The following is a 26,437-nucleotide window of genomic DNA, read 5'->3' on the forward strand; positions in this document are numbered from 1 at the left end:
TATTAGCGCCAGTCGCCAAGAACTTCTAGATGTTAATAGAAATAAAACCAGCAGTCGCTCATTCTTTATGAATGCTCCCCCGCGCTAGATAGAAATGGTACGCCCTGCTTTCATAAACAGTCATGTGTACAATTCAGTCAGGCCCTATGCCTCTGGAGCGTTCTGTTTTCCGAACTGTACCTGTGAAACGCCGCTTATTTTTCTTATCATTCCCAAACCTCCCGGCTTAATTTCCTGCAAAGTACAATCGATATTACCGGTGATAGAATAACATTACACTTTCTGGGCAAACGCAGGTAGCGCCAGACCTGTCCGAGAATATTTTTTACAATATTTTTTCCGGAAACCAAGCAGAAGATTGAGCTGCTGATGTCAGTTAACTCCGAGAAGTCGTCATCTTCAGAAAGGTACAGCTCCATCTCTTGCATGAACAATGAGGAGTGCAGCAGCGCTGAATGCTGAAGTACCCATCTGATAGTGAAAGACACTGCCAGCATAAAAATTTTCAGCCAGCAGCTCTACAGCTTCTGTTGAGATAAAGCACCAAGCATCCCCACACAGCTTTTGGCTGTACGAGGTTGCTGGGAATTATAGTGTAGCAGCTAGATAGAAGCAGTTTGACGTCCCTGCCTATAAAATGAAGCAATGTATTTAATTCCTAATTATTCGTTTGCTATTTATTTCTATGCTATGAGCTGTGTGTGTTTCATCTCCATTCCCAGACTTAAAATGTTGTTGTTATATTCAGCAACTAGAATTTTAAAACATGCTTGTATAAAATGTGACTCTCTCTTGTTAGATAGGGAGTGCCCTTACGAAATAACATTGGAATTGCTAACCTGTATAGATTAGTCATGTTATTGCCTAAATGCAGTGTTACAAGCCTGTGCAAATGCATGCAGGAAATGCTCGCTAGCGTTATTCACCTTTGAGTAAATATATTGTCATCTGTCAGTGTGACATTCTTTGGTCTTTAACCATTGCTACATGGCTATGATCCCTTAGAAACCACCTTATAGCCTTTAAATCTTAAACTAAAATAATGTTTTTTCAGTCGCACATTTATAGAAACAGTTGCATATACAAACATTAGATATACCAATGCATATCTCTTGACTCCATATTGCTTATGTATGTGTGTAAAGTGAGTACCCCCTATTGTAAAATATAAGGATATTTGAAGTCACCAAGGCATTCCATGATGATGAAAAAGCATAAGAATAAGTGAAGGTCAAGTATAAAAAAAAAAGAAAAAAAAAAAAAGATTTTTTTATATAAGTCCCGAGAGGTACACCCCTTTCACCTAAAAGATGAAAGACTGCCAAATGCATTTGCATTGTAATGTAAAGGTAAAAACCAAATAAAAATGTATTAGTGAAAGATAAGTTATCCAATGTTTCAGTCATGAATCAGTGGCCTTCCTCAGGGCCAGCCAACCTGTAGGGTGCAATGTTATAAATATACACGCATGCATGCATACATACATATATCTCATACAGGTATGAGATCCATTATCCAGTAAGTTCAAATTATGGGAAGGCCACCTATCATAGACTCCATTATAAGCAAATAATTCCAATTTTTAAAAATGATTTCCTTTTTCTGTGTAATAATAAAACCAGTGCCTTTTACGTGATCCCAACTAAGATATAGTTAATCTGTATTAGAAAAAAAAAAATCCTATTGTTGTAATGATTTTTCAGTAGAATTAAGGTATAGATACAGGTATAGGATCTGTTATCCAGAATGCTCAGGACCTGGGGTTTTCCGGATAAGGGATCTTTCCGTAATTTGGATCTCCATAACTGAAATCTGCTAAACATCATTTAAATATTGAATAAACCCGAAAGGCTTGATTTGCCTCCAATAAGGATTATTTATAGCTTAGTTGGGATCAAATATAAGGTACTGTTTTATTATTACAGAGGAAAGGAAAATCAATTTTATAAATTATAATTATTTGCTTATAATGGTCTCTGGGCGATGGCCTTTCCGTAATTCGGAACTTTCTGGATAACAGGTTTCCGAATAAGGGATCCCATACCTGTATCCAGATCCAACTATATAACAGGCATATAGATAAGAAGATGGAACGGCAATCACAGGAAATTTGAAACTGGAGACATCAGTTGAAGTGAAAAAGTGAGGTCCTTTATTTAGTCCGACGTTTCAGTTCCTATTGGAACTTTCTTCAGGGACAGCAGTCCCAGACACTTTTCTTCTTATCCATTTCTTCTTATCTACACATTGCTACTATGTTCAGTGCACCCAGTAAGCGTCCTATACTCTTGGTGTGCAGCTTCCTAAACCATTTGTATATATATATAGATAGATATAATTTGAGTGCAGTAAACCTCTACTGGATTGCTGCACTCAAATTTAAAAATAGAAAGAATATTACCAAAACAATGTTACTGCTTCCCATTGCCTATAAAAAAACCTCTTGCTTTTGACAGACTCTGGCAGTGACAGGGAGGTTTATCTCAGAAATGCTAAGGTGAGCTTTCCTGAGTTGTCAATCTGTTACTGCCATTGTCTTGTATATGCCATGCATTTTGCATCTTTGTTAGGCCGTCAATGACAGGTTGTTAGAGGTGTTTTGGTGCCATTTGTGGTTAAACCTTTGGTCCTGTGGTGCATTATATGCTTACAGATATAGGAGAATTATGGTGTATAAGTTATTAAATCCATAGTTACAAGAATATCGCCACTGTGGAATATGTATAAATATGTGTTAATTTTATGTAGGACAGTAACTAATTTTCACGACAAGACTAACCCTAACTGACCTTCAAGCTGGTCTTTCAGGTTTATCTAGCAGAGTAAATGGCAACCTATGTGCCTTTGTCAAGAGAAACTGGGTATCTGGAATCACTTGACAAAATGCCTCTACTGGAAACATATAATACCCCCTAAACTAGTCTCTGCAAATATCATAGAATTTGTGGAATTACCAGCCCTGTTAGAGAGTCTTTTGTAGGGGTCCTTTTCCCGATTGGGCAGTCCATATCCAGAGCTGCCTTTAACCAGCTACTGTTGCTAGAACTCATTTTAAGGCGCCTTGGGCCCTTTCCCGTTGGTATTTGACTTATTGCCTATTTAATCATTAAAGGTGAGCTGCCAACAACCAGTTGACAGTATAATGGGTTGGTGGGGAATAACCACAGAAATTTTTTCCAGAGTGACTGGACAAGCCTTTTGACTAAGATTTGTAAGTAAAAATTGTGGTCTGTATTTTGCGATCTTTCACTTTAGGGGCCTTTCCTAGAGGGTACTTTAAGTTTACCTGGGAAAACAATATATAATTGTTTTCAGGACAACCTAAGCTTTCGAAATATGTTAGAATTCCAGTTCTGAAACAAGATATAGGCTTCTAAATGTCTTAAAACAATGAAGACAAATATTTTCCATAATTTAAACACATATATTCAAAACATGAATTATTAAATGCACAAAAATACAACTGATTTAGAAAGTTCAAGTCTCTTGAATGCACAAATACCAAATAAGTATAGTTTTATGGAGATTTCTCACTTGTATAGGTCCCAGCAGTACACTAAATTTCCAGGTTTACCTAAGTATGTGGCATGTAGGGCCCCTAAATGAAAAAACTTTTATATGGTGTATCATTTCTGTCATTTCAGTTACTGCAAAATCAACACATTTACTGCATTTTATGGGGGTAAAGCTATAAAAAAAAACTAAGCTTACCCCAGAAAACCATATATTTTTGGAAAGTACACATTCTTCCAAATCTAAAATAGGTACCCGTGTCTTTCTACTCCAAAGTACGAAGCCACACAGCTTTTTTAAAACTGGTGATTTTGAGGAGATTTCTGAAATTCACCTCAAAGCTTTCACTTTGTAACATCTTACCTCCCACATGGCATTAGGTACCAAGGTAAAACACCCTCAATTTGACCACCAGGGGTCCACTGAACAGTTTGATACCTAATATGTATAGGTTTACCTAAGTATGTGGCATGGTGGGGCCCCAATGTGAACATACCCCCATATGATATATCATTCCTGCAAAATCAGCACATTTACATAATTTTATGTGGGATAAAGCTAGTAAAAAGTACACTCACCCCAGAAAGCCATATACTTTGGAAAGTACACTTTCCCTCAAATCTAAAATGGGTACCCAAGTCTTTCTACTCCAAAGTAGCAAGCCTCAAAGTTTTTCTAAAAATGGTGAATAAAATTGGTGAAATTTCCGAAAATCACCTCAAAACTTCCACTTTGCACCATCATTTCTCTCACAGGTCATTAGGTAACCATATAAAACACCCTAGATATAAACACCAGAGGTCTACCGAACAGTTTGATGTCCAATATACATAGGTTTATCAAAAGTACATGGCACTTACAGACCCCAAATTATACCTGGTGCACGCTATTTTTATGGATTACATTTACCTAATTCGTAAACACACGGGCACTTTTGTGTGTGGTAAAAGAGGCAAAAATATAGGGTGACCCCTGAAAACCATAATTTTTTTTTTTAGAAAGTACACATTCAGACAAAACCAACATAGGTAAAGGGGTCTTTCTACACTGAAGTACCAAAAAGCTACAAAAGTTAGCGGTTTTTATGTCATTTCTGAAAGTCAACTAAAAACGTTGCAAATTGCCGTTTTTATCTCACAATTTTTTATATACAATGGCAAATCTTCCCAAATATGAACGACAGACGTGTACCGAACAGTTTGATGCCCAATATGCATAGATATACCAAAGTATGTCGTTATGTACAGACCCCAAATAAAAGAAGTGCATATTAATTTTTTCACCTGCCAACTCAGCTTCTGCAAACAAAGCCCCTGACTGCATATTATATGCCACAACACCCCCTAACTATACAGAGACCCCCAGAAAACCATATACTTTTGAAAAGTACACATTCTGACAAATCAAACATGGGTAAGGACATTTTTCTACTTCAAATTACCAAACTGCAAAGCTACGCTAAAGGAAATGCAACAAACAACAATGCAAGTCTAAAACTGCAATAAAATGATAAAAATTAGATACAATTAGGCAACTCAATGAAGTAACAAAATTGTTTTTCAGCATGTCCAGTGGTCAGAATATCTGATCCAATGGTTACACTGAAATAAATAGTTTTAGGGAAAAGACATAAGGATAAAATAAGGAACTAAAAAAAGTATAGGTGGCCATACACGCACCGATATTATCGTACGAAACCTCGTTTCGTACGATAATCGGTGCGTGTATGGCATGTCGGCGAGTCGACCGATATCGCAGGAAGCTGCCGATATCGGACGACTCGCCGATCGGACAAGTTTGAAAATTTTGATCGGGCGCCATAGAAGGCGCCTGACCAAAATTCTCCCTTCAGAGCTGAATCGGCAGAAGGAGGTAGAAATCCTATTGTTTCTACCTCCTTACCTGCCGATTCAGCCCTGAATGGTGTGTGGCGGATCTTACGATGTTTCGTGCGACCGATGGTCGTACGAAACATCGTCGGATCGCCACGTGTATGGCCACCTCAAGTGTCTGTTTGTGTATACTTGTGTGTACACCTCTAAAAAGTGTGTGAATGTGTGTAAATATGTAGAAAAGCAGAACAAAAACTTCATTTAGTAAAAGGTGAGTTGTGTGTGTGTGTGTGTGTGTATATAAGTAAAAAAAGGCCACTTGCCTTTTTTGTGAGCTTGAGCTTCCTTGGTTGCACACAGGGTTCCAATGATTGCAGAGTCTCTGCAGCAGGAAGTGCGTGGGCGGGCTCAGGAGGGCCGGGGAAGGAAGCTCTTAACTGCGACAAGATTCAATTTTGTCTGCTTTTAAGAAGTCAGTCCTGTGATATTCGCGTCACAGGACTGACTTGCCAGCCCCCTTGGCTCATTGCCTAGGGGGTTGGGGGGGGCGCAGTGGACTCTTCTGCAAAAGCCACCAGTGCAGAAAGGAGACGCTTCATTTGCAAAGCACATATGTGATACATTCTTGGCACGCAGAGCTTTTTCTGTGAAACACATATCACATACGTGCTTGGCAGTTAAAAGAGAATTGTTTGCACCAAACATTATACAATAATATATTTCTGGTATGAAATGGATTAAATTTATATGCAATTTAGTAGAAATGAAAAAAGGATTGTGGCAGACAACATGCCGTTTAGATTATTAGTTACAGCATTGACAATGGCAAAAGGTACATAAAAGCAGATACTTTTTTAGTCAACAAAAATCAAAACACTGATCCTTTTGTACTTTATAGTGGAACAACTTTTTTTTTTTATTTATTAAAATAGAATAGACAAAACACATTTTCATGGTAAGACACATTTATTTAGCTTAAAGGAGAATGAAAGTCAAAATTTAAAAAGCATACTGCCCAATAGTCCTCCTATTGTTTAGTAAAAACGCCACACTTTTGGCTCACCTAATCAAATATTTACTCAGTCACACTTACTTCACATTTTCTAGAACAGGCAGCCATCTCTAAAAAGGTATTATCCCTTCCTTTCCCTCCTTGCTTCATACTGCACGTTTCATTCCCTCCACCTCTGGCAGATCCACTTATGATTGGCTGGTGGGCATGTGTAGCTCAGAACAGGAGACAGGATCAGGTTACACATATGCTCAGAGAATAGGAAGGCTGCCGCTGGCAGCCTACAGGAAGGGGAGAGAGATATCAGTGATGTCACTGGAGTCTTCACACTGCTGTAGGCTGTCAGCACCATATCTCAGAGAAGCAAGCAGGGATCTGGGAATTTAGATATGCAGTAAGTACTTAAAAAGAATGCCTGTAGACTTACTTTTAATTTATAACCTTATAACCTTTCCTTGTCCTTTAACATGGTTGTATAAAGCAGTCCACAGTATTCGAGTATATGGGGGGAAGTTATGTATTTAAATGTTTGCACAATGTATTATGTTTGTGTGAAATTCATTGACTTGTGATAACTGTTTGTTTGGGGTTTTTGTATGTTAGGTTAAGTAACAGAAATACAGGCCCTGTCTTATCAATATAGTTGGTGTTTTGCGTACCATAGAAATGGTTACCATCTTGTTATAAGTACAGTTTATAGTACAGTAGAACATAATAAAAATGTAATGCATTGTTATAATTGTGACTCATATTTTAGCAAAACTTGTATACACAGATACCTTTTTTTTGTTATTATATTGGTAACGCTAATATTTCTAGTAATAATTGACAGAAGCCAAAAATGTTTGTTTTTGTTTTGTTTTGTTTTTAAAAAAAAGTGGATTTTGCCACAGAGAAAAATGGACTCCATTAGTTGTACAGGTAATGGGATCCCTTATCTGGAAACCCGTTATCCAGAAAGCTACAAATTATGGAAAGCCCATCTCCCATAGACTCCATTTAAATCAAATAATTCAGAATTTTAAAACTGGTTTTGTTTTTCTATGTAGTAATAAAACCAGTACCTTGTAATTGATCCCCACTAAGATATAAATAATCTTTATTGGATGCAAAACAATCCATTTGGGTTTAATATTTTATTGATTTTTTTAGTAGATTTAAGGTATGGACATCCAAATTACAGAAAGACCCCTTATCCGGAATACCCTTGGCCCCGAGCATTCTGGATAATGGTTCCTATACCTGTATTAGTAGTAGCAAATAAAAAAAAAATCGGGCCCATATATGGTGGACATGCCCGCGAGAAATTAGATACTGGATACGGGTATATAACATGATATTTGCTGTTTTAAATGTGAATTTGCAAAAGGACCCATATGAGGCATTAATGGGAGCACCAGTCCAAGGGGTGACCAATACACAGCAGAAACTAATCAATCAAATATTCTTAGCCGCAAGGCAAGTTTTAGCGAGATCCTGATAATCCCCTTCCATTAACTATAACTTACTTAAACCCAAGATTGATTGGATATTTACAAATGAAAAGCTAACCAGTATTGCTTTAGATAAATACCCACTGTTTCTTAAAACTTGACAACCGTGGATTGACGATAGGTTTGGAGGAACTCTTTCTACCTCGACACTATCTGCTTAATAATTTGTAGTGAAATGCTGGTAAATTGACTTATGTTTAACATCATACTCTTTTGTTACTAACTATCCCCTTGTTTTCCCCGTCCTTTTCTGATACTGAGTAACGCATCAGTTTTTATTCGCATATGGAAACATACTGCTACTGTTATCGGTTAGATTTGATGTTATATTTGCGATTTGTGACAACATGACATTACTTCCTAAATGTTAAGGACTGTAAAAAACAAAAAAGAATGCAATTTTATGCTTGAAACTTGAAATATTGTACTGATTGCTATAAAACAATAAAAAAAATTAATGATAAAAAAAAAATTCGGTTCAAACTATTGTTTCCTTGTACAAAAATTTTCACTTTCTATATTATTTATAATATTAATGTTGTACATATGTAAATTTATAGTTATTTGTATCTGGGTTCCAATAGAAACAATCCATTGTTTATAATGGGCTAAATATTGCTTAACCATGAGTCTTGCCATATCCTGCCTTGCCAATTTATGCGTGAAATTACCCAGAAAGAAGAGGATAATTATTTTCAATTGATCTTGACTTGGTATTGATAATGCCTAAACTTTGCTTGTTTCATGCTACTCTTCATTTATTCCAAATATTGTAGCCCCCTTCAAAAAAAATGTTTGAGCAGAATTTGCCATTGAAATTTGACTATTGAAAGCAGGGCTGTGGAGTCGGTACATACAGTGCATATAACAAGTCTACACACCCCTAGTAAAATGTCAGGTTCCTGTGCTGTACAAAAATGAGACAAAGATAAATTATTTCAGAACTTTTTCCACCTTTAATGTGACCTATAAACAGTACCATTGAAAAACAAACTGAAATCTTTTAGTCGCATCCCACAGCAAAAACAATGGTCCACAGAGAGCTTCCAAAGCATCAGAGGAATCTCATTGTTAAAAGATATCAGTCAGGAGAAGGGTACAAAAGAATTTACAAGGCATTAGATATACCATGGAACACAGAGAAGACAGTCATTATCAAGTGGATAAAATATGGCACAACAGTGACATTACCAAGAACTGGACGTCCCTCCAAAATTGATGAAAAGACGAGAAGAAAACTGGTCAGGGAGGCTACCAAGAGGCCTATAGCAACATTAAAGGAGCTGCAGCAATATCTGGCAAGTACTGGCTGTGTGGTACATGTGACCACAATCTCCCGTATTCTTCATACGTCTGGGCTATGGGGTAGAGTGGCAAGACGAAAGCCTTTTCTTATGAAGAAAAACATCCAAGCCAGGCTACATTTTGCAAAAACACATCTGAAGTCTCCCAAAAGCATGTGGGAACAGGTGTTATGGTCTGATGAAACCAAGGTTGAACTTTTTGGCCATAATTCCAAAAAATATGTTTGGCGCAAAAACAATACTGCACATCACCAAAAGAATACCATACCCACAGTGAAGCATGGTGGTGGCAGCATCATGCTTTGGGGCTGTTTTTCTATAGCTGGAACTGGGGCCTTAGTTAAGATAGAGGGAATTATGAACAGTTCCAAATACCAGTCAACATTGGCACACAAACCTTCAGGCTTTTGCTAGAAAGCTGAGCAGGAACTTCATCTTTCAGCATGATAACGACCCAAATCATACATCCAAATCAACAACGGAATGGCTTCACCGGAAGAAGATTAAGGTTTTGCAATGGCCCAGCCAGAGCCCAGGCCTGAATCCGATTGAAAATCTGTGGGGTGATCTGAAGAGGGCTGTGCACAGGAGATGCCCTCGCAATCTGACAGATTTGGAGTGTTTCTGCAAAGAAGAGTGGGCAAATCTTGCAAAGTCAAAATGTGCCATGCTGACCGACTCATACCCAAAAAGAGTGCTGTAATAAAATCAAAAGGTGCTTCAACAAAGTATTAGTTTAAGGGTGTGCACACTTATGCAACCACATTGTTTTAGTTTTTTTGGTTTTCTTCCCTCCACCTAAAAGATTTCAGTTTGTTTTTCAATTGAGTGGTACCATTTATAGGTCACATTAAAGGTGGGAAAAGTTCTGAAACTATTCATTTTTGTACAGCACAGGAACCTGACATTTTATCAGGGGTGTGTAGACTTTTTATATCCACTGTGAATCCTTCAACTCAGACTCCTCAGTTTATGGTACCTCCGACTCCTTTGGTTAACAGTAGCACACAAAAAAAAAAAAGAGTATAAAAGTAATGAATACATTTTGTTCTTTTGGCCTGAACTGGTAAAAGTTGTGCTTTGCTTCAAATCCCTTCTACTATATTAGTTTATATCAGTGTTCCCCAACCAATGGCTCATCACCCCTTTTAATGATGCTTCCAGTGTTTTAAAGCAGGTGCCCATTTTTAACATTCTGGCTTGGAGGCCAGTTTTGTAAGCACAGAGACAGTTTTACTCCAAGCAGGGCCTCTATCAGGCTAGTAGTCCACATGGGGCTACCAAATAACCAATCACAGTCCTTTTGGACGACAAAGAAATTTGTTCTATGCTTGTGTGGCTCATCAACATTTTTTATATTCGAAGGTGGCTCACAAGTAAAAAAAAAAAAAAAAAATCTGTTGGGGATCCCTGGTTTATATAAATAAATCTGTTGTGTAGAGAATAGGTACAGCTATTGAAATTGAATAAAGGATAAATTACACCAGTTTCATAGCAGAAAGCAGATAAGCTGTGTAGATTTCCATTGCATTCTACAGAGTTTCTGTTACCTGCTATGTAACCTGTGCCATTTCTCCTTTTTTTCAGGTTAAATGGCTGACCCCATTGCTACACAGCAGCAACTTTTGCATCTTTCAGAAAGCAGTTCAGCATTATTAAATATTTCTTTAGAATACGTTTACAAATTTATCATAAAAGTTTAGTTTTCTATTGCTTAGTAATATACTCACATCTGCTTACTGTTAGTAATTAACTTTCTGTGCCTTTTTTAAAGGCACAGATAAACTGAAGTTGTTGAACGAATTAATTATTGAAACAAGGTGTAAATTTTGAAAGCTTTAGTAGATCATGCATTGTGTAGTCCAATAGGGAAAAATGTTGCCAAAGAGTGACTGGAGAAATACTCACTAAGTACAAAGAGATGGGGAAGAAGTCCCTAATAGAGTAAAAGGGGTTGAGTTGGGTTAAAGGGATTAGTAACTTATAGAAAATGCTCAAAAGGTGATTTTCCAAAAATAATTTTTATAATTTTTGGTTTAAGGCCAGAGGCTCAACAGAAAGTCCCTTCAGCACCTCCACCCCCTCCACCTCCTCCTCCACTTCCAGAGCCATCACCACCTGAGGCAGAGGAGGAGATTCTGGGATCTGATGATGAGGAACAAGAAGACCCTGCTGATTACTGTAAAGGTTTGTAAATCTTCCTTAGCACACTTTGGTTCTGCTAGGCTAGGACCTTTGAATGTGCCAGCTTGTGCAGAATTTCTGGATGCAGTTTTAAAAATCAAATGCTGAAGAATTTCAGGATTGTTCAGGTCTTTTGCATTATTTATTGGAATGCAGGAAGTTGCAATGCAACATTTTGTTGTTGAATATAAGTTGGACTCAAGTAGTGCTGGGCGGTATGACCAAAAATTTATATCACGATATTTTTCAAAATTATATCGGTATCACGGTATTTGACGGTATTTTTTTTTCCCCATGCATGATTAGGTGACCACCCCAAACACCCGCCACCCGCACCCCCCCGCCACCCCAAACACCCCCCCATCCGCACGCAGCCCCCCCACCCCCCCATCCGCACACACCCCTCCACCCCACCCCAAACACCCCCCCATCCGCACGCACCCCCCCACCCCCCCATCCGCACGCACCCCCCCCACCCCAAACACCCCCCATCCGCACACACACCCCCCACCCCACCCCACCCCAAACACCCCCCCATCCCCTTCACATAAATATAACCCCCCACCCCATCCCACCCCCCCCAAACACAACCCCATCCCCTTCACATAAATATAACCCCCCACCCCATCCCACCCCCCCAAACACAACCCCATCCCCTTCACATAAGTATAACCCACCCACCCCCACCCCAAACACCCCCCCATCCCCTTCACATAAATATAACCCCCCACCCCACCCCATCCCACCCCCCCCAAACACAACCCCATCCCCTTCACATAAAATATAATTACTGGCCAGGCACCCCCCGACAGCTCACATTGGTATCCGACTCTGAATGCGTCCTAGCGATGGCGCTTTTGTAGAGTGTGCGCGCTGACGTCACGTGCGCGCTGACGTCACGCGCGCACCCGGAAGTATTCAGCACACCGGTATGGGGGTATGTAGAAAATTCATATCGGTTTAAAAAAAAAAAACCGGTGATCGGTTTTTACCGGTATACCGCCCAGCACTAGACTCAAGTTTGAAAAGTTAATTACATCAATCTGCATCTTCATCTCTGTAATCCAGAAATGGACACCTTTTTAAGACGTTAGAATTGTTCTTTGTTTTTAGTACTTTATAGTTTATGTAGTAAACACTTTTGCCAACATCCAAAACTAGGAGGCACTTAAGTCAGATAAAGTGGGTTTTAAGTGCTCTGTTGCTTAAGCCTTATACAGTCAGCTGCTGCCAGAAAGGGACTTTAGTTAATAGAGTTCTGGGGAATATTGTTTTTCCTGCTTCAAAATGCACCTTGGCCGAATAAAGGGCTGTAAGAGCAATACTACAGGTAATGTGAAAGAAATTGGTGATGATTTTCTGCTGACTCCTATTGCGATTGATATTTGAAGTTTTTCATTGGTTTCACCCCTGCTCCTAATCCTTAAAAATCTATAAAAATGTACTATTTATGTTAGTATATAATAGATCTTTGAAAGCGCTGAAATTGAACTTGAAATGTGTTTCATTTTAGCTCTTCTCAATGAATGTATTATTAATGTAGCATGGTGTATAAATGTATGCATTATATACGGCTGCCAGATTATTCCTATAAAGGGGATCTAAACCCAAACATATGGGTATAAACTGACTAAGCATGGTCCTCTGGCTTGGCTTACCAGCTTTTTTGGAAGGGCATACTGTGTATGCACTTTCTATAGAATTATTCAGAGTGGTCCTCTGAGTTAGTTTACCCGAACTGTCAATGCACTTTTAATGCAGCACCTGGATTCAGTTAACCCAAAACCCTACCATTAGCAGTCTAAAATTACTAAAAATCTTTTACAAACGGCTAAAAATACAAAATAGATGTATATGGCAAAAGTGAGAGAGAAAGAAAAAAGTACTGATCAGAAATCTGATTTTGAATGAAATTCCATTTTACAACTAGTTGGAAATTAAAATAGATGTGTGTCTAGGCAGCAGTACCTCTTGTATCCACTTAAAACAGTAACACCATAAAACAGTAACATCATAAAGTTAACACCTTTTTTCTTTTACATGTAAAGATTGTATCAGTTCAGCCAGCAAATAATTTAATAATTGCAAGTAATGTACTATTTTGTGATAGTGGTTTTTATTATATTTAACCCCTTTATCTCCTCTGTAAGAAGGACACAAACTGGCAAACTCTGTCAGTACATTGGGCAATTTGGCACACACAAATTTAACACTGCCATGCACAATGCCAGGCTGGTAAAGCTGCTCCCATTGGAGTAGTGGCAACAATTCTCTGGAGCTCAACACTTGGCAGTCTGACAGACGAATGTGAATTTGACGGTTGCCAGGATCATGCTACCTGTTTGACAAAAGGTGTGTGACTAAACACACCATTAGGCCATTGCCCTAAAGAGCTCATGGTATGGATAAAACTGACTCATCTGCCCAAAAGCCCCAAAGACTGAAACATTGTCTTTAAGCAAGGCCTGATCACTAAAGAGCAATCAGTTGTGCTTCAATATATGAATTGTGGCTAACAATTGTTATGGATGCAAAAACAAAGTTCTGCATTTTGTTTACCAGAAACGCCTCTAGCAGTATGCTAACCCCTGCTAAGCCATATGTTTTAAAAGTTCAAACCATTTAAAATAGGTGCATTTTACAGTGATAGAAATCATCTTCTGATGATTATGGTTAGGGTGAATAGCACTAGCAAATAATCCTCTTCCTCAGTCTCTTTAGCACTCCTTATATTAGCAAAAGAAAATTAAACAATCCAGAGAAATCGGAAATTAATTTGATATGGTCTGGCAAAAGGGCAATATAACACAATTTGCTAATGCTAGCCAAGTCTCAGAGTCCAAATCTGTACTGTATGTTTTGTAGCCAAAACAGGAAGCTGGCTGGATTTCAAAAACTCCTACAGAGAAATGTGCAGAAATTGAGAGACAGAGAAATTGTCCAGTGTATTGGCTTGGTTCACAGCGTCAATTCAGTTTTCCAGACTTTCTGGAAAAAGGTAATAGCACATCTGAACTGGGGTGAGCTGGAATTGCATGTCTTATGTAGAACCATGATTGTTCATTATAAGGGTTCAGAGCTCAGTGAAAATGATCCTGAAAACAAAGGACCTGTGTAGGACCAACTGGCACCCCCCCCCCCCTTGTGTAATCCCTCATCTGTTTGGCTGGTGTGACTGCTTACCTTTTGTGTAAGCTTTAAATTGTATCAGTACGTAGCCCCCTGCATTGTTTACACCTCCGATTCAGGCTGTAAATTCAGTGAGTGTCTGCTCTTCAAAAAAAAAAAAAAAAGTGATATTCTCTGCCCTAGCTGAAGACTCAGGGTGGTACACCTGAGCCTTTCTCCCGCTGTTGAGTTGTTGGACATATTTTATAACTTTGTCAGCATTTGCAAATAGTTGTTAGAGAGTCTCTGAGGGGTTTAATCATGTGCTGGGAGTGTGTATGCTATCCACTTCTTTCACATAAAAATAATGGGCGAAATCTCTGCAGTGTACCAATCATTTGATTTTTTTTTTTTGGTGTGCTATCACCATTAATGTGGGTATGGTCTTTAAAACTCTTGTGTTAACAAAGGTGTGGTTTAAAAAAGGTAGTGGCCAAAACTGGTTTCTATGATTGGCCCTCCAGCATGAAGCCAGAAAAACTCAGGCCCTTGCTACCACTGGACAGCACTGATGTAGGAGACAAAGGGCAGATTTTTTATTTTTCTGTCTGTCGCACTGCTCACAGAGAGTGGGGACTATAGTCTGTAGTACCAGGTAGAGCCTCTTTTGAAGGGGTGTTACATAGAAAGGAAAGGTTTTTGTAGCAGCTGATGCTTGTGCAAATGCAAGGATCAAGGCACTAGTAGTGACAGCTTGCTGATTTTCTTCTCTCACTCACACAGTAGGCTGCATATTCAGAGCAAAAGAACAGTATTAATTTGTAGCGTGGCCAGAATTCTGAGAGCTGTAAATAATAGCAACATCAATATGCTCAGAAATCTACTAAGCAAAAGGAGATCCTGCTGAATGGTTTAACCTGCTGCACTTACAGTGGAATCCAAAGCTGCTAGTTCTCATGGGGTGAGAGAACTACAGAGTTTGGCACAGGAGTGGATTAAAACTATTCAGAATTAGTAATAAATAAAATACTATTACATGATTATGTGTGCATAATAAAATGCATTTCATGCCTTTTACTTTTTTTTTTAAGGTGGCCATACACACTAAGATCCGCTCGCTTGTCAAGGTCGCCAAGCGAGAGGATCTTCTCTCAATATCCCTACCTACGGGGGGGGGGTGATATCGGACTAATTCAGTCGTTTCACCCTGGGGCCAAACGATTGAAATAGAATGGCTGGTTGTAGGCACCCGTTGCTTTGGGGGCCGCATCAATGAGCCGATGTGGTCCCCAATCCTCAAACCTGCCCGATTGAGATCTGGCCAATTTCACACCAGATATCGTTTGGGCAGGCCTCTGGTTGGTTCCCATACAAAGCCTGATAAGCTGCTGAATCGGTCTAAGGGACCGATATCAGCAGCTAGAATTGGGCCATGCATGCCCATCTTCATTTAAAGAGGTAAATTGTAATATACTGTAGTTTTTTCGTTTTATAAAATAAAAAAAATGCTGCAGACGTTTACATTTATAAGATACACTGTATTTCAGTATCAAGCCAATAGTAATAATATTAAGTAGGTCCTACCTATTTTTCAGTAACAGTTTTTTCTCTTCTGGGAAGTCTTTGCTCTAGGTTTTGGAATATCATTGGTGGTATTTGCTTCCATTCGGTCATAAGAGCATTGGGGATGTTATCCACTAAAGCTGGGTGATCAGGCCTGGCCTTACAGCCTGCATCTCCATTTATTGCCCAGGTGTTCATTTGAGTTGAGCTTTATGTTGGCCAGTTCTGTTCTTGCGCTCTCATCTCACCAAACCTGTTCTGTACAAGTCTTGTTTTGTGCATGGGCGGGTATTATTGTGCTGAAAAGGGGGGGGGGGGGGACCTTTCCCAAACTGTTGTCACAAAGCAAGAAGCTTATAATACTCAGGAATGTGATTGTACTCTCCAGCTTTAAGGTTTTCTTTTCAAGGAACCAGCATCTCTCTGCTGAAAGTCAGACTGCAAGGTGCTGAAATGCCATGCCAGAGGATGTTTCCACTGACTCAGAGCCTATTTGCAGGGACCTTTATATTACTTTAGTCTATACTTGGAATTGCACTAAGTGATGTTAAAGGAACAGTAACACCAAAATATAAAAGTGTTTTAAAGTATTTAAAATATAATGTACAGTTGCCCTGCGCTGGTAAAACTGGTAAGTTTGCAACAGAAACGCTACTATAGTTTATATAAATGAGCTGCTATGTCAACACGGGGGCAGCCATTGAAGCTGGGAAAAAGGAGAAAAGGCACAGGCACATAGCAGATAACAGATAAGCTTTGTAGAATATAATGGGGTTTTATCTGTTATCTGCTAAGTAACCTGTGCCTTTTCTCCTGTAAATGGCTGCCCCCGTGGCTACACAGAAGCTTTATTTATGTAAACTATAGTAGTCTTTCTAATGAAAACACACCAGTTGTACCAGTACAGGGCAGCATTACATTATATAGTAATTACTTTTATACACTTTCATTTTTTAGTGTTACTGTCCCTTTAAGTTTGTTTGTCTGATCACCCTGTGCTCCCTATCAATTGTTCTTGTGCTGACACTGCTTTTGGAAGCCATTTGGAACACATTGGTGAGTCCAACAAAGGATGTCATTTAAAGGGGTAGTTCACCTTTAAAATAACTTTTGGTGTGATGTGCACAGTGATTTTTCAAGACGTTCTGAGCTGGAACAGAAAGACAAATAAGTCAAAAATATAAAAAAATTAATTGGAAAGTTGCTAAGGATAGACTGTTCTATAACATACTAAAAGTTGGCTTAAATGAGAACCACCCCTTTAAACAAGGTGATTTTGGTGATGTAGTGACTTTATAAAGTCACTATAACGCTTGCAAACTTTCAGTTTGGTCATCCTGTTTATAAATATATGGGACCTTTTTCACAAAAGGGACCAAAACGTCGGTTGTACATGCAATTATAATACACTTATATTTATTTGAACCACAAGACCCTTGGTGCTGGTTGTGTTTGATTCGGGGTATATATATATATATATATAAAATCCAACGTATGGTGCACACAAACAGCTTAGTAGATATTATGGGTGCGTAATAAGGCTCAAGTCACAGCGAGTCCATCTGTGCCAAAATATATCGTCCAACTGAGCCGCACTCCCCAATTATAAAACGTAGCTTTTATTAAAGCATGGTTAAAAAATGCCAGCAATGTTCACAAATACAATAAAAGTCAATACTTATCAGTCCCATGAGCCACATAGACGCGACGTTTCGGGGGCATCCCACCCCCTTTCTCAAGCGTACCTCGTGGCAATCACAAACAGTGATACGCATACATCTCAGTTCCTTGTATAACCTAGAAGCGGAAGTGACGCGGCGGGTAACTATGGAGACGGTGTACACAATCGGTGTACACCATATTCACGGAAGCCGACACGCCAATGCCGCTAACAATATTTGTATCAGCAGAATCAAAGATTTCTATTGATACAGTGGTTTCAAAACATACTTCTTAGTGAAACGGTATCTCGCAGAGTAATATTTAGCGAAACAGCATTGAAAAAACTAGAGCCAAACAAAACACAAAAACGAAGGAATCAAGTAATGACAAACCAAAACCAAAAATAAAAATAAAACATTGAGAACAAGATTACAAATACAAATAAGAGTATAAACAACAACGCCAAGCTAGATGTTAAATATCAGTACCTATGTATTTATGGACCCAATACCAATTATGTGCTACATATACTACAGGAATAAATGTAGATCAAAATCCCTATTAAGACCATTAGGGGCTAAAGTGTTTAAATGGTGAATCCATTCTACTTCAGTTCTTTTAAGTATTTTAACACGATCACCGCCCCTCTTTGGGGGAGGGACGTGCTGTATAACACGATACCTTAAATCATCCGCTGTGTGCCCAACTTCCAAGCAGTGTCTGGACACAGGAAGAGTGTTATTACCTGTATTCACTGTAGATCTATGTTGTGAAAACCTATCCCTCACTTTTTGGGTAGTTTCTCCAATATATATCAGGTTACACGGACACAACAGCATGTACACCACAAAATTGGTATCACATGTGTTGTGTCCGTGAATCTTATACCTTCTGTCAGTCAGAGTATCAGTAAATTGGGGTCCCACTAACACAGAACGACATTGGGAACAACCCTTACATTTATACATCCCCTCCCTTGGCGGTCCCAGGAAGGCGAGTCTCTTAGGTGCAGAAGATATCTCTGCTTTCACCAGTCTGCCCCCTATAGTATTACCTCTACGATAAGCCATCATAGGCGATTGTTGAAAAACTGTAATAGAGGGATATGACTCCTTAAGCAGGTGCCAATGTTTATATAGAATAGATTTTAATCTACTACTGTGTGCATGATATTGTGAAACAAAGGTCATTCGTGTATCACCTTTTCGTTTATAACGTACCTTAGTATCACTCTGATTCTTGGCCTTCAATAAGCCCTCCTGAAGTGTGCTGTTAGGATAACCCCTATCCATGAGCTTCTTTTTCATCTTATTGAGGTCCTCCCTAACTATATCTGGATCATTCGCTATTCTACAAACACGTGAAAATTGACTGGTAGGGATAGATTTTTTGACTGATGTAGGATGAAAGCTGTCAAACTTTAACAGCTGATTGCAATCCGTTGGCTTCGTATATATACGTGTGACAAAACTATGCTCACTTTTGTTGACATCAACATCTAGGAATACTATCCTGTGAGTGTCCGCTGTCATAGTAAATTGAATATCCAAATGGGCCCTATTTATCTCATCGCGGAAGGCGGACAAGGACTCCAGGTCGCCCCGCCATAAGAGGAACACGTCATCGATGTACCTCCACCACGCACAACAATGCGTGGCAAAAAGCACATTTGGATACACGTATTCCTCTTCAAACCAACCATTTGGATATTCAATTTACTATGACATCGGACACTCACAGGATAGTATTCCTAGATGTTGATGTCAACAAAAGTGAGCATAGTTTTGTCACATGTATATATACGAAGCCAACGGATCGCAATCAGCTGTTAAAGTTTGACAGCTTTCATCCTACTTCAGTCAAAAAATCTATCCCTACCAGTCAATTTTCACGTGTTTGTAGAATAGCGAATGATCCAGATATAGTTAGGGAGGACCTCAATAAGATGAAAAAGAAGCTCATGGATAGGGGTTATCCTAACAGCACACTTCAGGAGGGCTTATTGAAGGCCAAGAATCAGAGTGATACTAAGGTACGTTATAAACGAAAAGGTGATACACGAATGACCTTTGTTTCACAATATCATGCACACAGTAGTAGATTAAAATCTATCCTATATAAACATTGGCACCTGCTTAAGGAGTCATATCCCTCTATTACAGTTTTTCAACAATCGCCTATGATGGCTTATCGTAGAGGTAATACTATAGGGGGCAGACTGGTGAAAGCAGAGATATCTTCTGCACCTAAGAGACTCACCTTCCTGGGACCGCCAAGGAAGGGGATGTATAAATGTAAGGGTTGTTCCCAATGTCGTTTTGTGTTAGTGGGACCCCAATTTACTGATACTCAGACTGACAGAAGGTATAAGATTCACGGACACAACACATGTGATACCAATTTTGTGGTGTACATGCTGTTGTGTCCGTGTAACCTGATATATATTGGAGAAACTACCCAAAAAGTGAGGGATAGGTTTTCACAACATAGATCTACAGTGAATACAGGTAATAACACTCTTCCTGTGTCCAGACACTGCTTGGAAGTTGGGCACACAGCGGATGATTTAAGGTATCGTGTTATACAGCACGCCCCTCCCCCAAAGAGGGGCGGTGATCGTGTTAAAATACTTAAAAGAACTGAAGTAGAATGGATTCACCGTTTAAACACTTTAGCCCCTAATGGTCTTAATAGGGATTTTGATCTACATTTATTTCTGTAGTATATGTAGCAGATAATTGGTATTGGGTCCATAAATACATAGGTACTGATATTTAACATCTAGCTTGGCGTTGTTGTTTATACTCTTATTTGTATTTGTAATCTTGTTCTCAATGTTTTATTTTTGGTTTTGGTTTGTCATTACTTGATTCCTTCGTTTTTGTGTTTTGTTTGGCTCTAGTTTTTTCAATGCTGTTTCGCTAAATATTACTCTGCGAGATACTGTTTCACTAAGAAGTATGTTTTGAAACCACTGTATAAATAGAAATCTTTGATTCTGCTGATACAAATATTGTTAGCGGCATTGGCGTGTCGGCTTCCGTGAATATGGTGTACACCGATTGTGTACACCGTCTCCATAGTTACCCGCCGCGTCACTTCCGCTTCTAGGTTATACAAGGAACTGAGATGTATGCGTATCACTGTTTGTGATTGCCACGAGGTACGCTTGAGAAAGGGGGTGGGATGCCCCCGAAACGTCGCGTCTATGTGGCTCATGGGACTGATAAGTATTTATTGTATTTGTGAACATTGCTGGCATTTTTTAACCATGCTTTAATAAAAGCTACGTTTTATAATTGGGGAGTGCGGCTCAGTTGGACGATATATATATATATATATATATATATATATATATATATATATATATATTAATATATAATATATATATATAATATATATATATATATATATATATATATATATATATTAATATATATATATATATATATATATATATATATATATATATATATATATATATATATATATATAATATATTATATATATATATATAAATATAAAAATGTGTGTGTGTGTGTAGATTACAATAATTACATTTACCTGTTTCTAAAGTATTCTCATTTTCCTCATTAAGGTGGTTATCATCCTGTGAAAATTGGAGATCTTTTTAACGGTCGTTACCATGTTATTAGGAAGCTGGGATGGGGTCACTTCTCTACAGTATGGCTCTGCTGGGACATGCAGTAAGATTTGTATTTTTTTTCTAATATAATTTTAATGTTATCACACTGTAAAAACTGTCATTATTGCTATATTGCAAGGCAAACCGGTATCATTATGGACTATTTACTGTGATAAGTGAATTATTAACCAAGAATTGGGAGATAATTAAATATTCTGTATTTATTAGTTTATGATATTATGTCATTCATACATTTTTAAAGAGAGTGAATTGATCATGAAAATATTAAAGGCAAAGTAACACTAAAAAATATGCTGCTGTACAGAGGATTTTTCATCCTGTCAGACTGATTTATCTCTGTAAGTGCTGTGAGTAGTAAAGTAAATTTAAAGGAGAATGCAAGTCAAAATTTAAAAAGCATACTGCCCAATAGTCCTCCTATTGTTTAGTAAAAACGCCACACTTTTGGCTCACCTAATCAAATATTTACTCAGTCACACTTACTTCACATTTTCTAGAACAGGCAGCCATCTCTAAAAAGGTATTCTCCCTTCCTTTCCCTCCTTGCTTCATACTGCACATGTGTTTCATTCCCTCCCCCCCCTCCCCTCTGCCTGATCCGCTTCTGATTGGCTGGTGGGTATGTGTAGCTCAGAACAGGAGACAGGATCAAGTTACACACATGCTCAGAGAATAGGAAGGCTACAGGAAGGGGAGAGAGATTTCAGTGATGTCACTGTAGTCTTCACACTGCTGTAGGCTGCCAGCACCATATCTCAGAGAAGCAAGCAGGGATCTGGGAATTTAAATATGCAGTAAGTACTTAAAAAGAATACCTTTAGACTTACTTTTAATTTATATTAACCTTTCATTGTCCTTTAAGGACTGCAGAAAAACCCCCCTTAAGTCTGCTTTTCACTGCTTGCAGCTCTTACAGACGTAAATTACACAGCCGCAACAGTTGCCTTCCGGTTTCTTTCTTGGGCTAGGAGAAGTTGAGCACCGTATATTGGTTCCTGCTCAGTGAATGTTGCCCTTTTGCCTTTTCGAGTACACCAGAAGCAGAGTTTTAGCAAGGTATTTTTAATAAAGCATTTAAAATAATAAACTGCAGGATAGAGCTAGTATTAGTATAGGGTAGAATTGATTTTTTACTTAAAGTTTTTTAGTGTTACTTTTTCTTTTAACATCAATTTGTTGTGCATTTTGAACATGAGAGGTGGTCAGTGTTGAAAGAGTTGTCGGTTATTGTCACGTATTTGGTAAGTTTATGTACATATCCTAAAGATGTTCAGGCTCTATATTTTACTACTTGACTCTTAACTTTAATACAGTATCTGCTTTATTTCTATATGAGGTAATTTTAGAGTAATAACTAATAGTTGAGTCCACTTTTGTTTTTCATATTTAATTTCTTGTGTGTCAAAAAGTTTACATACACTTAGCTATTACTTTACTTTGCTATTACTTTTGCATAAGTGGCATTGCCTTTTATTTGCTTAACTTGAATCAAGTTCCTGGACTTTTTGACCATTGCTTTTGACAGAAGTGTGTAAGCCAGCCAGCTTGTAGGCCTCCTTGCTTTTCAATTTTAATTTCAAAGGAAACCGTTATGTGTAGACAGATGTTAAAAGCTTACTCCTTGATATGGTGGGTCCAGGTGCTCAAGCCCTGGACCTTCAGCATAGGGAGCCAACTTAGGGCACAGTTTCACAAAGAAAACGGCTGGCACATCCAGATCACCACCAAAAAAAAAGTAGAAAGTCCTTGGTTTATATTAAAAGCATTCCAAAGTGTATTATTATTTATACAAATAAATAACCTTATGCGTTTTGTGCCTCACAGGGCACTTGATCATAGGCTCCTTGCTTTTCACTTCAGTCTTTAATATATCCCTCCTTCTTTGTCATGCCATTTATTTTCTAAAGCACCCTAGTACCTTTTCCAACAAAGCATTCACATGGCATGATTCTGACACCCCTATTCTTTACAGTTGGGGTGATGATCATTTTAAAAGCTTTACCCTTCTTCCTCCACAATCATTATGATTAAGCAGTTCTATTTTTGTTTCATATTACCAGATAACCCTCGTTCAAAATTTAAAGGAATACTGTCACGAGAAGACATGTTTTTTTCTAAACGCATCCGTTAATAGAGCTTCTCCAGCAGAATCCTGCATTGAAATCTGTGTTTCAAAAACACAAACAGATTTTTTTATTTTTAATTTTGAAATTTCCCATGGGGCTAGCCATATTCTACATTTATCAGGGTTCTACAGCCATGTGACCTGTGCTCTGATAAAAATCATGTCACACTTTACTGCAAAGCTGCATGTTGGAGTAATATCTTTTCCCCCAGCAGCTGATCAGCAGAACAGTGGGAAAGTAGCAAGATAGCAGCTCTCAGTAAATATCAGAATAGCACTCAATAGTAAAAAATCCAAAGTCCGGCTTGGGACTTCTCCAGTTACATGGGAGTAGGATAAACAACAGGTTATCTGAAAGCAGATCTAACGTGTAGCGCAGGATCTTTTTAGGGCTGTGGAACACGGGGAGATTAGTCGCCCCCAACAAATTTTCCATTGTTGCGGGTGACTAATTTCCCCAATATGACATCCCACCGGCAACAATGTAAATCGCCGGTGGGATGGCATACGCGGCGCCGGCAATTTGCCGAAGTTGCCTAGAGAGGCAAATTCCGCGATCGCGGCGCCTCGTATGCCATCCCACCGGTGATTTACATTCTCGAAAGTGGGATGTCATATTGGGGAGATGGGTGAATCATTTGCTATGTGTAATATTAGAAATACAAAGTACACCATAAAAATCATGATAGAATCCCTTTAAAGGAGAAGGAAAGGCTAAGTCACTTGGGGGTGCTAAAATGTTAGGCACCCCCAAGTGACTTTAATCGCTTACCTTGTACCCCGGGCTGGTGCCCCTGTTAGGAGAAAACAGCACCAGCCCAGGGTACCTGTAGCGATGTGCTTCCTCCTTCCTTTCTTCGTTTTGCTGGGACTACACAATAGGCGCATGTGCAGTAGAGTGAAAAGCCGACTTCTCTGTTAAAGTTCGGCTTTTCACTCTACTGGGCATGCGCGCGCTCGCGAAGACAGAAGAAGGAAGCGCTGCAGGTACCCCGGGCTGGTGCTGTTCTCTCTGAACAGGGGCACCAGCCTGGGGGAAAAGGTATACGATTCAAGTCACTTATCCTTTAAGTCTTTGTCCTAGTAATCATTTCCAAACTTTAGTCTGTATCTTTTGTCTGGTTAGGGGTGAGTGCTTGTTCCTTGCATCAGACAAAGGCAGAACACATTTGCATCAGGGCACATCCACTTAGTATCAGCCTATAAAACTTGCATTTTATTGTTTGCTCTTAAAACTGCCTTTTTTTTCCAGTTGTACAGTTTATATCAAAAGATTTTTTTTTTTCTTTTTTATGATTTCTTTAGCCTTAAATGAACTATAAGGGAGTAAATAAGGTTGCTAACCTGAATCAATTCCAATTGTAAATAAGACTAAAAAAATCATAAAAAATGTAATAAGAAAAAATACAAGCAATTCCAAAGGAAAAAAAAATGTGATTTTAAGATCAAACAATAAAAGTTTTTTAGTTTGATCCTAGTTTTATTGTCTGGTCCTAAATTAATGTGCTCTGATGCAAGTGTGTTCTGTTGGCCCTTTGTCTATTGTATAAATAGTACTTAATTGTATTAAGAAAGCAGGACATACTGCCTCGTGGTTAAGATGTTATAGAATCAATTTTGCCTTTAAGAAGGGGTTGTAATAGGGAGCAGTTGTATAAAAAGAGTGAAGTATTCTGGATCCACATACTGGACACACTGAAATTATGAGAAAAAGGAGATTATAATTTATATGACTTTATATGAGAAAGGACAATTGAGGTGTTCTTTTCCCCTTTAAGGACAAAGGACAAGTGGGAGGAGGAGCTTTCTGGAGAAGTGCTTTCTTCACTCTAATGTAAAAATTCACCAAGCAGGGTGCACAGTCACCCTATGTATAAAAAATATTACTAGATTAGACTTGCACATAAGGGTGTGCCGGTCTAGTTATGTTTTATTTTTATATATAATTTCAAACACAGGGACAAGGACAGCACTTACATGATTTAAAGAATTGGCAATCAATTATGTAAATTGAAAGAAGGAACGTTGAAATACCACTACTCTTATTATTTATATACTTGTGTATATATAAGTTTATATATTAACGGAGAAGGGAAAGTGAAAACTAAGTAAGCTTTATCAGAAAGGTCTATGTAAACATTGTTGCCTAAAAAAGGAAGTGGTGAAAACTGGCTTCCATTATCGGCCCTCCACCACGTAAACAAAATTCTGGCCCTCAGCACTGTTAGACAGCACTGGTCTACATAAAGGTTTATATCTGTCTGCCCTTAAAGTCTGGCATTATTCTGTAAACCCTCTTCCACAAACAGTGGGCTCTGCTACCTTAGTCAAGCTATTTTTTTCAGGCATTATTGAAGCAACATTCACTGCTTAAAGATCCTGTTCCCCCATAAGGGCCCAAACTTGGTTTTAAGGGCACCTTATCGGGCATTTTTGGCCTTTCAGATCTATCGGCACACTCTCATAGGTGTCAACGGACAATCTGTCACCAGGATAATCTTATGAGAACAATACCTTCTCATCTGCCCTAGGTCACCTTGGCCTTTCACATTAAAAAGGACATTGTGATTCCATCCTTCTGTTTATCTCCCACCACTGACAATAAAATATAGCTCAGGAGGACACTGCCATTTCCTATTTCTGCTCACTCTCCTAGGAAGATAAGTGCAGTATGCATTGTATACGCAATGTGAGGCCTTACCAGTGACCTGTAAAGAAGCAAAATTGTTTTCATCCCCTTAATTTATGCTTTTTTTAATGCAAGACAGTTCTTTATTTGCTGTAGTAGCCACGATATGACACTTGCTGGAATTAGAAAACTTATCTACAAAAATTATCAGATCCTTCTCAATTCAGCATACTTCCAATGCACTACCATTTAGTGTATTATTTGTACCAAAGTGTATAACTTTGCAGTCATAAACATTGAACCTCATTTTCCAGTTTGCTTTCCAGTTTTATCAGTTTACGTTTA

The 26,437-nt window shown here is 38.6% G+C and overlaps 1 protein-coding gene across 7 annotated transcripts in view; it reads left to right on the plus strand.

Moving 5' to 3' along the window:
* The window catches only part of srpk3 (SRSF protein kinase 3), a 108,896-nt gene that overhangs the window by 41,553 nt on the left and 40,906 nt on the right, over nt 1-26,437 (plus strand). For 6 of the 7 annotated variants that reach the window (XM_031897552.1, XM_031897551.1, XM_031897553.1 and 3 more), the window contains 2 exon segments: nt 11,196-11,341; nt 21,270-21,378. In XM_031897552.1, the coding sequence (XP_031753412.1) occupies nt 11,196-11,341; nt 21,270-21,378 (255 nt within the window). 7 annotated transcript variants of the gene reach the window in all.

The sequence above is a fragment of the Xenopus tropicalis genome, chromosome 3 (genome assembly GCF_000004195.4).
Source record: "Xenopus tropicalis strain Nigerian chromosome 3, UCB_Xtro_10.0, whole genome shotgun sequence".
In the NCBI taxonomy this organism is placed as follows: Eukaryota; Metazoa; Chordata; class Amphibia; order Anura; family Pipidae; genus Xenopus; species Xenopus tropicalis.